At 36.5% G+C, this 15576-nt stretch overlaps 1 protein-coding gene across 3 annotated transcripts in view; it reads left to right on the top strand.

The window, feature by feature from the left end:
* Positions 1–9453, top strand: part of AP3S1 (adaptor related protein complex 3 subunit sigma 1) — a 29079-nt gene extending 19626 nt beyond the window's left edge. For 2 of the 3 annotated variants that reach the window (XM_039567806.1, XM_039567807.1), the window contains one exon: positions 8171–9453. In XM_039567806.1, the coding sequence (XP_039423740.1) occupies positions 8171–8299 (129 nt within the window). In that variant the 3' untranslated portion in view covers positions 8300–9453. Of the gene's footprint in view, positions 1–1978; positions 2021–8170 lie in introns of all 3 variants that reach the window. The other variant, XM_039567809.1, reaches the window with a different exon arrangement.
* Positions 9454–15576: the final 6123 nt, after the last annotated feature.

Raw genomic sequence — 15576 nt, 5'->3', positions numbered from 1 at the left:
CAGAGAACTTCCTAGTTCTAACTGAAGTGCGATAAAGAAAGAAATGAATTTTTCAGCTTTTTTTTTGGTACAATGTATACTGTTCTTCTGATTCTGCAGTCTCATGCTGTGCCACCTCAAGTTTTTTTATTACATTTAATTGTCTGTTTTGCACAACTTCCAAACTATATCTAAGAACAGGACCACAATATATGAAAAACAAGAAAAAAACTAGGTATGATATGATACAGTACCTAGCAATAGGCATCTGAGAAGATTCTATGGTAGATTTTGAAGATGTCCAAAATGTTAATTTTAATATTTTTCTCACACTCAGAATGAAACATTGATCACAAGAGATGAATATTTGGAGTTATTCTCATAAATTTTTACTATATTTGAATAACTTCTGTATACACATATTTTTCTATTTGATAGAAGAGTAGCCTAGTGTTCCCAAAAGCTGAACTTGATGAGCAGCTATGTTTTACCATGTATTATGTACATATTGGTTTTATCTGAAAGCATGTAATTATGTAAATTCTGTTACCAAATCAACTATAGACCAATCTCTGACTAGTCTTCTGAAACACATCGATTCAGTGCAGCCAGCTGCAATAACTTGCTGTTTTCCATTATTCATCTGTAAGTCATTCTTTCTTTTAAGAACTTTTAGTATAAAAGTCGATGGGAAAAGATCTGAAAACAACACACAGAACTTGAAGTGCATGCAAAGCAAGTAGGAACTTGTTAGTTTACATTCAGCAATATAGAAGGTACAGAACTAGCAGTGATAAATTAAAACACTTGGTGACTGGGATGGAGCAGAACATTTCACACTCTGCTCTCCACAAATACTTTCTTTTTCCTTAGTTCAGTGACTATTTCTTTTCAAATTTAACAGTTACTGTAATGCTGAGATACATCACAATGCCTGGTAATTATTTTCTCAGATCATTAACCATTTGTTTCATGTATAGCCACAGAAATTTCCTGATTGCTCTTTCTTTTCCTTTTGTCTTTTTGATCAAGAATGTAAATCTTCAGTATGTCTTTCCTGAACACATATTTTCAAGACACAAGCAAATCCATGTAAATCAAAATAAGTAATAACTTCATAAATTTTGAATGCTGGTCACTAAGAAATCAAAACTAGTGGATCTTCTTAGTTTTCTTTAATTTAAAAAAACCTATTTTTGAAATTTAGAAATTATTATTGATGTAGTCCATAGTTTATAGGAGTGCCATCTGTGCCCACAGCACTGTTGCTTTAGTCTCTTTGGCTTTTAGACCACCATCATAGTTCTTGCATTTGCAAAGCAGTTACTTTCAGGTTAAATTGCCTTTTATTTTATAACTGAAATTATGAAACTAATAAAGGTGTAACTGGGTTACATTTTCAGAAATACTTCAGTTTTTGTTGTGGCCATCTGGCTTTCAGTAATATACAAAATTTAGCTGTTTGTCATCAGGTATTTGTTTCGTTATGCACTAAGTTTCTAAACAGGCTTTCAGTTAGAATTTAGTGAAAAAAGACTGAATGTATTTATTAAATTCACATATGTTTGAGCAAAATTATCAACTCGAAGAATTTGTTAGTATTTTCAATAGAGATTAATTAAACCACTAAAAGGGAGTCTCTAGCTTTGATTTGTGATTCAGCTAATATTGCTTGGATGGGCTACAAAGGAAACTATTTCTACCCGGAGGAATGTTGTCTTATATGCATTTCCCTACCTTTCAGTTTAGTCTTTTATCTGTGAATGGGTTTCTGGTCAATCCTAAAACCAAAGAATCATTGTGATAAAGGGAGGGAATTCTTTGGGAGAGGGGTCATTGGGGTTTTATTCAGAGCCTCTGGAAGTATTGTAGGTAAACCTGGGCTACTTCTTCTTTATTTGGAGTGTTCAACTGCGTGTGATTTAGACTTTTAAGTTGGGCCTCATTTTTTCTGAACCTCCTGATCTTTTCTGGCTCTTTCCATTCTTCTCTCTTACAGACCTTTATCTTTCAGTCTCCCAGACAGGACAGGTAGACAAAGGTATTGCTGACTTTTAGAAAAAAATGTACTTTTAACAAAAAGGGAAAGCAAAATGATGTCAAAGGCAATAAATTATGTAGGCCAGACTCAAAAATTATGTGTAAAAATACCCATACTAGTCCTTGTAGCCTACTTTTTGTGCTAGTTTCTTGTAGTTCCCTCATCTTTTTATTGGCTATAGTGTATTTTACTAGCTTTTCATTGGCATCATATTTTTTATTTTATTTCTCTTCCTGCATTTTAGAATTTAACTTTTCTTTGTATCATTGTTAAGAAACAAAGGAGTATGAACTTGTGTGAATATTAGCCAGAAAACCCTGCAAAATTAATGTCAGTAAAAAATGAACACAAAGATAACAAAATAAGATACGATGACATAATAGAAATAATTTCTTTCTTGGGAGAATTTTGTCCCTGATAATCTGAAATAAGTAATACAAACTCTTCTGCTTCACCACTTAGTATTTTCAGATAGAAACAAAGAACTTTTACCTGCTTGCAAAGAGAAGTTTCAGAATCAGCTTCAGGTGAATGAAACATTAAAAACCCCACCACCAAAACCAACAAACTGAAATAGTTCTATATATAGAGAATAAAATTATCAGTGCAATTTGTAAAGATGATGTAGAAATACTGAAGTTGATCATCCAACCTTAAGTATGTTGAACATAAAATGAGAAGGGCTGTCAGCGTGTACTCAACTTCAGGTGTACATTTACTGTCATTATAATCTGAATGTCTGGATTTTGCTCTAAGATATCCTGGTAACTGGAGTTACTGAACATGAATGTTAACATGAACAGAGAAAGGAGAAGGAAATTGTATGTTTGAAGTTCACTTTATGGTCAATGTCACCTGCCATTTTGTTGTTTGAAACATTAGTTTAACTCAACAGTTTGAATGTCAGTCAGTGCTAATGGCAGTACTTCAAAATCAATTTCCACTTGTTTTAAGTCTCTGTGTACTCAAACTGCAGGTATTTTAAGCAGGTGGAATCTTAAGTTTATTTAATTTATGAATAGCTTTGCTCTTTACTTTTTATGTGATCTTTCTAGGATAGAGTACTGTCACACCATTAAGATTGAACAAATATAACTCCACAATTTGATTTAGTAGCAATAAGTTGTAAAAGCATTAGGTAAATAGTTTTTGGTAATATGCAACATTTTAACCTAAATTTGAAGTATGCTACAGCTCATGAAGAAAATCAAGGACACGACCTTCTTCTGCCTAATATGTTAACACTTATAACATACAGTCTGTATTTCATTGGTAACACTAGGGAGCTTGATTTCAGGTTTTTTGTTTGGTTTCTTTTTTTTTTTTGTTTTTGCTTTTCTTTTTGTACAAAGCTGCTTTTCTTTTTCTGTGTTCTGCTCACACATATTCTGTTTTTATTTTTGGGTCTGGCAATGAAAAACAAACAAAGAAATAATTAATCATTCCCATCCATTACTCTTTTCGTGATTCAAGTGCTTAAAATTTCTAAGAGTATGTCTTAAGTCTTCTTATCTGTTTGGCCTCATTTTGATATACTTGCAGACTTCATTTTGGTTTTTCTCTAATTACGTTCATTTATTTAACCTCATAAGCAGGGGACATGATCATTCCTTTATATTATGTATTGCATCCTTTCATGATTTCATAACCCTGCTGCTTTGAAGTCATACTTGTTCTGAAAAGAAGCATAGCTATGAAACACCAGCAGCAGAGAGGTCCTAGTACCTCTGAAATATCTGGAAAAGGGTGGCTTATTTTGCAGAGCATTAGCCTTCATTATTTTGTTTTCCAGTAGGCTGTGGGTTTTTTTATATATTTATTTTAGTGATAGCTAGCTTTGTGTAGAGTTATTTGGGATGACAGTTGGGACATTTTTATTTGTATATGCATATTAACAATGTTTGTGATGTGCAATACTTTTCCCAAATGATCTGAATTTCTTTTTGAAGAGTAAAACAAGGTTGCTGGGATCACTTTGATATGAAGTTGGGCATTCTAAGAAAGGGTGATGATAAGAACAAAGAAAATTGATTTCTATAGTGATTAGTAATGACCTAAGTAAATTAATGACAGCTTATGTTTCTCACTTGATAGATTAGGACCAGTAGAGTAAAAGTCCGGTTATTAAATATGTCTATTTCAATCTATAAAATAGTGTCAGTTTTTGCAATAATGGAACCTAAAATTTTAATATGCAACATTTCAACATTAAAGCACATCCCTCAACAACAAATGAAATTGAGAGTAAAAGCAGCTGCAGCAAAACTGTGGTGTATTGGCTTTTTGTTCTATCAGCTGTATGCAATTTGTATTGTCTTTCTGAAATTGCATTAATTATGTCTTAAGAAGTTTCAGTTTCACTTGTTTGAGTCATTTGCTTGCTGTGACAGACAATTCATCATTCACTGCATGTTTAAAGCTTGTTATGTGTTTTGTTTTTTCAAGTGAAACAGCTTTTTCTTTGCACATCACCAACTTACCTGCTGAATTATGCGATAAAAAAGAGGAGAAACTTGTTGAGTTCAGTGTTGCAGTGTAAGCTGTATTAATCAGATGCCTCTAGAAAACTCCTCCAAAGCACAGGGGGCTGAACATACTTACTTGTAGTGCCGTTGTGTTTGTAAATACAGGTCACTTCCAGTAAAAGAAATGGAAGGACTGTGTCTGACATGCTAAAAAGCAGTGCTAAGGAGTTCAGATATAACTGCATTTGAATTGTGTTAGTTATCCAACTTGGGAGTTCAAGTGCTTTTCAGTCATTTTATCCATTAGACATTTTTATGAACTGCTCGCTCTCTCTTAGAAATGCTGTGTAACTGTGTTGTGCTTGATAGGGTTGACACTAATTGTGCTAAATAGCATTCTGCTATGCATTTTATGTATCCACTGTTCTACAAACTCACTTAATACAGAGAATTACAGAAGAGAATTCAATAATAGTTTGAAAGTCTCTGCTCCGGCGTCTGATAGTGAAAGTTAATCTCGCTATCAAAAAAGAGGTAATCTGACAATCACAGCTGTTTTGTCAGGGATCTTCACTGATCCTGATCCAGAGTGGTCCTCATGAAACGTGACTGTTGGAGTTGTGACTGTGTAGGGGGTGGAAGGGCAGCGCTCATGTCAATTGTGGTATTTTTAATAATTCTCAATTGTGTCTCCATTGTATCCTATCCCATTGGGGCGGGAGGCAGGGACTGTAAGTCTGTATAAAGAGGATAGTTGCAGGTAGGTAAAAATAATGACCAGTTATACTAAGAATGTTGTTTGTCCATTAAGAATAAACAACTTCCATTAAATTAGGGTAAAGAATCTCCATCCTTGTCACCCAGAAAGCACATCTCCTTTGAATTGCCAGCCATGTGCTACCATGTCCATCACTTACTATATTTTTCTGATTTCCCATTGTTTCAATTGTGAATTGTATAATTTATTTCTTTTAATTAGTATTTTCATCTTCTCTGTGGAAAACAGTTTACATTGCCCCATTTTGCTTAATGAATTTTTCTTCCATTACTGCAAATAGAATTTAAAGGATTAAAAGCATTTATTGTTTTATCCAATAGAACTTCACTGGTTGTTACCTCTTGATTTAAAATTAGTATTTCCGAGTTCTCAAATATAAAGGACAGTGTTGGGCAGTTTCATGCCTTCTGCACTATTTTTTAATAAATGGGAAGAAACTGCAATGTCTAGTACTGATCCTTTAACTTACTGCAGATTCAGGGATGCAGATTTTGGATACTTGCATTTCTTAATACTGTTAGTGTTATGTCCTGGTTTTCCCCTTTAAGAAAATACTGCTATTGAAAGAGCCTGTGAAGTGAATGACCTGACAGACTTGGTGATGTTAAGGGAAACCAAGGTAAAAGAGGGTTTGAAAATACTTTTTTGCACCTTTTTAGTTTTATTTAGTCTGTACTTCTGAGAACTGATAATCTGGGTTTTGTCAGGGCCAAAATGAGAGTAGATTTGGTTACATTAGAGATTTGGTTTTCTGAGCTTTTTTCTCTGCCCCCACATGCTTTTCCCAACTTTGGCATGTCTCATATAGGAGAGTTTGACAGGGAAGATACTGTTAAGAGATGACTCATGGCTTTCTGGTCTTTGTTTCTTCTTCTGGGAATCATGCCACGACTGAAATCTAGGGATTTGTGATGCTTTAGCCTTTCCACATAAAGGGTTAGTTCAAAATCAGAAACTTTAATTGGTTTTATTTTGACTTGGGTTATGTTTTTGAAGGGAGAAGGAAGAGCAGTAGGTAGGATTTTAAGTGAAAATCTTACATTAACTTGAATTTATATTTATTTCTTATAAGAGAGCAATAAAAGGGAGAAAATTTTTTTTTCATAACCTTCAAAAAGTAGAGTTATTATCTGAGGAGTGTGTGGGGTGTCTGTCTCCTTTTGTGCAGTAGACCAGGTGGAAGTCAGATGTACTCCTCAGTAATTTTACCCTGCAATTGCAATGAATTTCAGTGAAAAACAACAGTCTGAAAAAGTGGTACTTTGAGCAGTAGTCACCTACCAGTGCTTTTTGATAATCAAATATGACACCAACTTCTCAAAGTTTTTCTTGTTTCATTTTGCTGTATTTCTTGTTCAGAAATACTTTATCTCCAAATGTGCTGATTTCTTCAGTCTTTGACAAATCTAAAATAATTCTGGATTCCATTTCTACAGGTTTAATATTTTTTTAAACCAATTTCTAGCATCTTGCTTTGTTTCTTGTGGATTGCTCCTTTTTACTAGACCTGCAAGATGCCACACTCTAAAACTAGTAGTTCTGAAAATGACATTATGGTTTTTATTGGTTTTGAATATTTTTAATATTACTTTTAAAACATCAAAATAAAAGTTAATTCTCTTTACATATTCAGAGAATTTGGAATATGATGTCTTTTTCTGCTAATAAGATCTCTTCTTTTAAAAATCTTCAATGCCTTTTTTTGTTCTCTTGCAAAAATAAAAATTATTTTTACACTTTTGTGGCAAGCCTGAAGTAAAACCACACTGCAAATTCTAAATTCACATAGAGGATCTGAACTTTTAGAAGAAACATTTCTGTATGTAAAATGAATAGTATGGTTTCTTCACAACATCAAATACACTAACACTTACTAGTCTTTTTTTAATAGTCTTTAAAATAACAAGGTTTTGAATAGGTACTTTCAGAAGGAATAGGGAAAGATGATTTTCGGTATGTCTTCAGGCCTCTGAGCTATAAATTGTTAGCATTTCATGATATACCTTAGTGTGTAAACTTGGCAGCTACTTTATCTAAAAGCAGAATTAAATGGAAGCCAGTAATTCTGTACTGTAAAACTTGCATGTTTATACAGAAAGGCTCTAGCTTTGTGTGCAGAGACTGCATGCAGTAGAGGACTCTAATAAAAAATAGGTGCTATTTAATTTAACAGTTTAATTTGGCAAAAGTGTGTTGTTGTGTTACGCTGAAGGGGATGCAGATATGTTAGTATATAATTAGTAACTGTGGGACAACACATTATTCTAGTTTGTCAGTAGAAATGATCTGTCTGCATGCCCTTCATTACCCACAAATGCAGGGTGTTTATGCTTTTCATCTTAGGCTAAGCCACTTTGAAACCTATGTGTGTGTATATATATATATCTGAGTGTATATATATATATATATATATATATATATATACATACACACGTGTGTGTGTTTGTGTGTGTGTATCTATTCATTGATTTGACTGACATTCAGCACCTTGTTACTTTGAGGTTACGTGTTCTGAACCTGTAACCAATGTTAGTCACCTGTGAGCCATGTGAACTTTTAGAATAGGTAAGAGACAAAGACAGCACGTTGGACATCCAGCACCTCGAGATTGTCTGTTCTATAATGTGCACATTACATGTGCTCGGATAAGCCTCCTGTTCCTTCCTCTCATACTTTTCCATCCAGCTGACATTACATGTTTTACCATATAAAAAGGAATATGTGAACTGTTTTCTCTTTCTGGTTTAATATTTCCAAGTAACCCATTTCATTCCAAACACAATTACCATGTGGTTTTTCTAATTGTGTAACCATGGCAATACTTGAAAAGTTAGTTGTCTGTGTATATTGCTGGTGAATATTCTTGTGACTTTGCCTGACTTGCATTTTTCCTCACTTTGTATACAGGCTGGTTTAGCAGGAGCTCCAGCCCGGGCTGTTTCAGCTGTAAAGAATATGAATCTGCCAGAGATCCCAAGAAATATTAATATTGGTGACATCAGTATAAAAGTACCAAACCTGCCCACTTTTAAATAACATGGCTACTCCAGGTAATACCAAGGAAGAAATGTAATAGAGATTTACTGCGAATTGTTTACTAAATAAACATGTCTAACTTTCACTGTTTGGATAAAACTCAAGGTACTGTGTAGACATAACCCGAAAAATCAGTGTGTGGAGTTGAATGTTGCTTTTGTCTTGTTTGTGAAGTTAAAGGAAAGGGGTAGTTCCATGTGATTTCTAAACTACATTCCTATGCCCTTGCAAGGCATATCACTGTGTCTCGGCTGCTGCAGTATTTTGGGGAAGTACTTAAGATGTTCTTTACTTTGTATAACCTACCATGCTGAGGTTTTTTGTATATTCACCAAAGTCTATAATTAGTGCGTTCTTTAACTACTTCTGTTTGTCATGATTATTTAAGTGCAAATGTTGCATGAAAACATTTAACTCATGTTATGTTTAAATAAAATCCTAACAAACTGGACTTCGAAATACCTGTCTTTTGAAGTCTACTGTTTGCAATAAGCCACATTATTTCCTATTCATGGAGCCAGTTGACTATATATAAATACTGCTGTAGCAGACATTGATGTTGTAGTTTAATCTCTGAAGGGCTTACACAGGGGTATTGTGCTGAACATATTGGCTCTTTACATTTCTTACAAAAGCTGTTCATTATTATTCTGGAGGAAGAAACTGCCTTTACTGAAGATCTGATGACTTTTGTTTACGTATGGATGTTGATACTTACACAATCTGATAAACTTTCACTGGTGGTCTGACTTTGTTTTGGGGAAAAATGGGCTCTGTAATTGCTCTGTGCTGTGAGAAGCACAGAATGGGCTTAGGAGATTGGACAGCTCAAACCTGTGCATGACAGTCTATCAAATAATGTGATAAAGAAAGGCACACTGGAAAGATAAATGGGGATATTTTAATAGGGCCTCTGTGCCTGGTGACATTTGTGATTCTTTACTTTGAGAATTAGATTTATGAGACACATAGTATTGTCAAGACCTCAGAGAAATCTAAGTGCTATCACCTCTGTGTAAGTTGCTCAGCTCTTAAACTCTTCTGTGATTTAAAAAACATAAAGGGGGATAGTTATTGTTTTTTATAATCATGCTCTTAAGCTCTGTGTGATGTATAAGTCTGTTTAAATGAATAATAAAAATATCATTGGGATACTTAAGAACTCCTGCAAAGCTTTTTTTTTTCCTCCAAAAAAGTATTTAGTTGATACAGTTTATGAAAATGCAATAATACTGTATCAAGAACAACGCATTTCAGGACTAGTCTGAGAGGTCCTGCATTACTTCAGAAATTTAGATTGGATGTAAACTAAGTGTTCTTTTCCTTTCAGTTGATTGTTAAGACAATCTATAGGATGAACTTTGAAGCACATCACATTTCCTGTTTGATCAATAGTAATTAACATCCTTTGGGAGCATCTGAGAGAGAAAAAAAGAGAAATTACTTTTGAAGAAGAAAATCTGATACAATGCAAGGAATTTTAATGTATTTCTTAAGATGGGGGCGGGGGGAGAACATCAACTTTGTGTATATTCTTTGTCTTACATTTAGTAAACATCAACTAACATATCCTCTTTTAAAAATGCTTTTGAAAACAGAGTTGCTCTCTCCATACCTCTCAAAAAGAATATTTATTCTTCCAAATCAACTTTCTTAGTTTGAGGCTTCCAAAAATTTCAGGTGGGGTTTAAGTAATAAACTGCCTCTTCATCATTTTGACCAAAGAAACTGAAGGAGTAAAAGATGCAGCCTTTTTTTTCCCCATGTGAGGTTCCTTAGTATTCCCAAGTTGGACATCTTAGCTAGTACAAATCTGAAACTTGCTATTTCACCTGCTTTTGCCTACTTTTGTTTATCTTCTTAATGCGTGGCACATGTGTCATTCAGAGTAAAGATGTTGAAAGTTTTCCTCATTGTTCCCCCTGTGATGATATAGTTAGTTCTCCTGCCAAAGGAGGAATGGGACATTTTGAAACATTTGGTACTCTGACCTACAGAATGTTCTTTGTGCTATTTGTGAAAGCAACTCAAAATTTCAGAAATTCTTCCAAGTCCTCTGTTTTTGTCTCACTGTCTTCCCTTTCTTTTCCAGGTTTGTAAGCTTATATAGTTAAAACATTTTTCATTCCTTGCAGAGAAATATTTTCTGTCTTATTTGAATGAAACACCCAAAAGAAAATGTCTGAGATGCATCTTGACGTGAAGCATATTTCAAGTTAACTTCTCACTTCTCACCTGTCAATAGCCAGCCTGTCTTTAGTGAACTAGGTCTTTGCTCTTAACAATTATATGGCTATTCTAAACTCTTTAATTTTAGTTTTGTGGGTTTTATTACTGTTGTCTGTGCTGCTTTTCTCTGACCTCACCTGTCTTCTGCCAAAAGGCTTTTTCTCTGGACAGCTCTTCCATAGACACCAGGCTTTTCACGAAGCTTCTCTGTGACTAGCCAGCAAATATTTAATGTGAGACTGTAGCTCACAACTGGTGCTTCCTTACTCAGAAAATCCTTAGGTGGGAAGAAATACTTTATCAGATTTTTCACAGTAAAATGGCACTCCTTTTCAAGGAGAAATTCTCATCCATACAAAAGCCTCAATGGTAGTACTTTCCCCTTAAATAAACACAGAGGCTATGACCACGTTGGCTTCCTTGGGGTAGCTGAACCTGTCTGCTTGCCACTCCTTTGCCAGAGGAATATCTTTAATTTGCCTTTGGAGGTACTGACCTCTTACCATTTTGTTTGACACTGCTGGGAAAATGGGATACTTGCTTAATAAAAATTATGGAAATAGTATCCTTTCTCTTTACCTTCTAAGGCTTGCCTTGTGTTATATTCAGATATTCATAGGCTTGCCACAATATTGATCTGCTTTTGTTTTTCACCTTTATGAGAATGCTGTGCCTTTTGAATTCTTTCTCCTGTTTCATCAGTTTCCTCTCAACAACTGCTTAGGATTTAAAATGGAAGATGTGGGATCTAAATGATTAAGCTCCTGATTATGAATTTAAATGTTTTTGATGCTTTTATAACAGAGAAAAAACACCCTTAGCAGAAATAGGTGAGCAGATGTTGATGTTTATGTGTGGATATATGTATGTTTATATGTGTATGTAACATCAGTCTTTTGCTGTTAAAAAGGAGAAAAGGTCATCTTGAGTCAACCTTCAGCTGCAGAAGACAGGCAACTAATTTGCAATACTCCACATCCATAGGGTCTGCCTTTTAAGTGGTGTTCATAAGGGTACCAGCATGTGTAAATGAATCACTGAAAGCCATTTTTCCTAACTCCAGGCCTCTCTTAGAACTGCAAGATAGATTCTTCTAAACAAATAGAAAGGGCAGAAAGGATAATACTGCAACAGGGTGAGTGGGCATTATTATCTGCCTCCATAGATTTGTAACAGTAGCTGGTTTTCCTACTGGGGCAGGGGAAGTAAGTACTGCTGAAAAAACATTTTGGCTCTTTTTTTGTTAAGAGGTAGGTATCTCATGTCAGCAGAGAATGCTCTCTGTGGTATCGGCAGCACAGACAGTACACGTGCTGTGTCAGCGTGTTCCTCTCTCCTCCCTGGACAGTGAACAACTGTTTTGAATATATTATGGAGAAAAGGGAAAATTTTACATCACAAGTGTATACAAAACTCCTCCTCTTAAAACAGCTGTGATTCACTCTGCTTGACACAGGTAGGTGGAGGAAAGTGTTGCAAGGAGAAACAGGTTCAAGGCAAAAATTCAAATTGGTGCTACCTTCCTGTGAGCACATTTGACCTTTTCTTTCTAGCAGCACATTCCAATAAATGCTAAAATTAGTCCTGAGTTTTACTTAGGCCTATTATAGCAAAATGAGAACTTGCTAAATTTCTAAGGGTTACCTCATAAAACTCTTTGATACAGAATTGTAGCATTTGTGGGGTGTACTGAAGGAATTGTCTGTTTGTAATTGTTAAAGAAAAACAGAACCTAGGTCTTGCAGAAAATATGTTTCTCAACTTCTGCACAGAGTACTCCTAATTTTTGTAAGAAACAAGGAAAGCAGCCAAGTACTGCCAAAACCTGACTAAAGATGAACAATCAATTTCCAAAAAGTACTGTTTTGTTATTTGCTGTTACAATTATCATAACAAATCATAAATCTTTTTCTATTGAGGGAAATGATCTGTCCTTGCAATTTTTGATGTTCAGTGACTACCCCAAAATACTCAGTTACTGCTTTCATTCCACAGGCAAAAACCGCAAAGGAAGTCACTCTGCAATGTTAGCTTGGCAGCCAGATCTCTTGTGTGCTGGTTTTGGTCTTGTGGTACAGTAGGAGTGCAGTCTGACCTGGGAGCAACCACAGGTCAAGACATCTTCTCTTTGCACAGAGCAAATATACTCATGACTGGAATCCTAGGAACATTGGAGTTGGTCCAGCATCCATCCCATGAGGCAGACTGACAGGCACACTTGTGGCATATTCCACTGCTTTCCTGCCCAGTTGGGTTCTTCTGAAGCTCAGCAGCGCACACAGACTTTGGGTGTCCCTTTCTGGGCTGGCTCTGCTGTACAATCTGCCAAAAGGACTGCTGGAGGAGTAGAGCAAACCCCTCTCCAGATTCTTTCTGGACAGGACTATAAGCTTGTTACCAGAGCTGGGTATAAACACAGGCCCGTAACCACAGCTGTGAGCTGCTTGGATAGACAAGTCTCCATAGTCTCCTTGGTTTTTGTTAGCTTTCACAGATAAATCCACAGACCTTCTTCTCATAAGATTGTTGATGTTCTTCTTACAAGCAGAGTTGCTGTGGGACATGAGTGTCACAGGTTTGGATGCGTGCTGGTTAAATGCATAACCTGTGCCTATAGTAGGATACCTGTATGATCAGCGCTCTCTGTGTACACCTGAGAAACTTGACACTGGTGTAGCCACAATGTGTGGCACCCACATCTTCCCCACTAAAGGCCCATCCAAACAAGTTTGACCAAACAGTCTGCAGAAGAGAGAAGCAAAACTGAAGTGGACTGTGCATTTGAAATAGTCATTACAGTAATTTGCTCTGCTGATACATGTCAGAACAGCAAAGATCTTTCAAACAGCCATCGCATTCCCAAGAGAGGTGCTGTTTTACTTCCTGTGAGAAATTGTTTGGGTCAGAGGACAGAACTCATAATAATTTCTTTTGTTCATGAGACACTGACATCTCACATGTCATTGCCTGCCTGCATCTCATACAAAGTCTGCTTCAACAGGGAGGGCTGTCTGTGTCTGTCTGTCTATCTTCTGTGTGTTTTCAGGACAGGTACTCCAGCAGAGTCTAGCAGGGCACGTCCTGGCTGCTGTCCCTGGTGTTGAGCAGTCATTCAAGATGTGATTGTGCTGGCAACATGTGGAACACAGATTCAAAGTGAAAGGCAGTGAGTTCAGATTACATGTTAGGAAAGAATTCTTTACTCTCAGGATGGTGAGGCAGTGAAACAGGTTTACCAGAAAAGCTGTGGATGCCCCATCCCTGAAAGTGTTTAAGGCCAGGCTGGAGCTCTGAGCAACCTGGTTTAGTGGAAGTTGTCCCTGTCCATGGCAGGGGGGTTGGAACTATGTGATACTTAATGTCCAATCCCAACCATTCTATGATTCTATGAATATGTTTCTATATAGAACTATGTTAATACAGGCATCTGCATCCTGGCTTAGGTTTCCCTTGCTCCTTTAAAATCAAGGACAGGTAAATGTTGGTTAGAGACAAGCCTTTCTGGGGTCCTGCATGCTGGAGCTGTAGTGCAGGCAAAGGAGGGAGAATTAAAGTTTGTCTTAGAGCCTCTTGCCAGAGGGTAACTTGAGGTTGTAGTATAGGACCGATGGTCTGAGGAAGCCTCATGAGGTGTTACTATTGTCCTAGGGGCTATAAGGCTACAAAAAAGGCCTGAGTCCAGTTCTTCAGCAAGAGGTGCTATCACAGAGATGGTCTCCAGGAAAAAAATTGGCAGGTAGGAGCAGAGAGAGCATTTTACAATTTAGACTCACACAGGAAATTGGAAGGTAAGATCACACTCATCCTTTCCCTCATGGCATCAGTGCAACAGATTGCAAAAGCTTGTAAGTACTACCCTATTAAATGGGCTTCCTTGGCCCTGGAAATTTCAGTTCTTAGGAATCTTAGAAAGCCCATTTAAGTAGTTTACTGCCACTATGGTATCTCTTTAGTTTGGTTGCAGTTTACTAAAATACTTAGATCCAAGCGTTCTGGGTTAGCACAACACAAGCTAACAGCTGTCCCAGCTGTGTCCCCTCCCAGCTTCTTGTGCACTCCCAGCCTTCTTGGGGTGAGGTGGTGTCAGAAGAGGCCTTGCTTAACACTGCAGTACCTGAAATGGGGGTGCTATCTATGCTGGTTTGGTTACAAATCCGAAACATAGCACCATATGTGCTACAATGAAGAAAATTAAATCTATCCCAACCAGTTCCAAGGGAATAATAAGAGAGATAGTAAGATGAGGGAAGATGATGTGGTAGGGTAGTAACTCAATGAGATGTTGCATCATGCATGAAGTAATTATTTGAAATTCATTCTTTCATAAGTATGTATGGTGAAAGGCTTCCTGCTAAATCTCACTTAGGTTTCCCAGGAGGGAAATACCAAAGAGAGGACTTGGGCAAAAAGAAATTGGTAGTTTCCAGAGCAGCTTAGAAAGGATGCTGCCCAAAAGCTGTAAGAAAAACAACTGTAATTAAGGTTGTAAAAGAAGAAGGACCTAAACAGGTCATTTTATAATCAGGGAATAAAAGTGTGATAGAATTGAGAAATAATTTATTGGGTTAACTGAGAGAGAGAAGCGGGGAGAGAGAGAGAGAGAAAATAGCCATTGCAAATCCAGGTGTTTTTTGGGTGAGGACAAAACCAGCACTGTAAACTGCTAAAGTATGTGTGTTTTATCTGACAGTTGCTGGTTGATCTAATCTTGCTTTTCTGACAACCATTTTTCTAAAGACAGCATGAGTGCTGAGGAAATGCTAACAAAGACATAAAGAAAGCGAATGGACTTAAATGTGAGAAAAAAGAAAACTTGCTGTTTCTTAGTAAGTGCTACATGGTATTAGCAGCATTTGTGAACATAAGAAAGTACTTACACCATGTTTGTGCACTTTCTGATGCAAAACAGTGATAGGGCTGCTGGTGGGGTGACTATTCAAGATATGTAGTGGTAACAGATAAGTTCTCCAGTCCTTTTTCCCCTAGCCCCCTTCTAGCTGTGCTACCTATTAAATAAGAAAACCTATTAAAATAAAAGGAGAGGAGGC

Source organism: Corvus cornix, chromosome Z, assembly GCF_000738735.6.
Source record: "Corvus cornix cornix isolate S_Up_H32 chromosome Z, ASM73873v5, whole genome shotgun sequence".
In the NCBI taxonomy this organism is placed as follows: Eukaryota; Metazoa; Chordata; class Aves; order Passeriformes; family Corvidae; genus Corvus; species Corvus cornix.
This window is presented reverse-complemented; position numbering and strand designations above follow the sequence as displayed.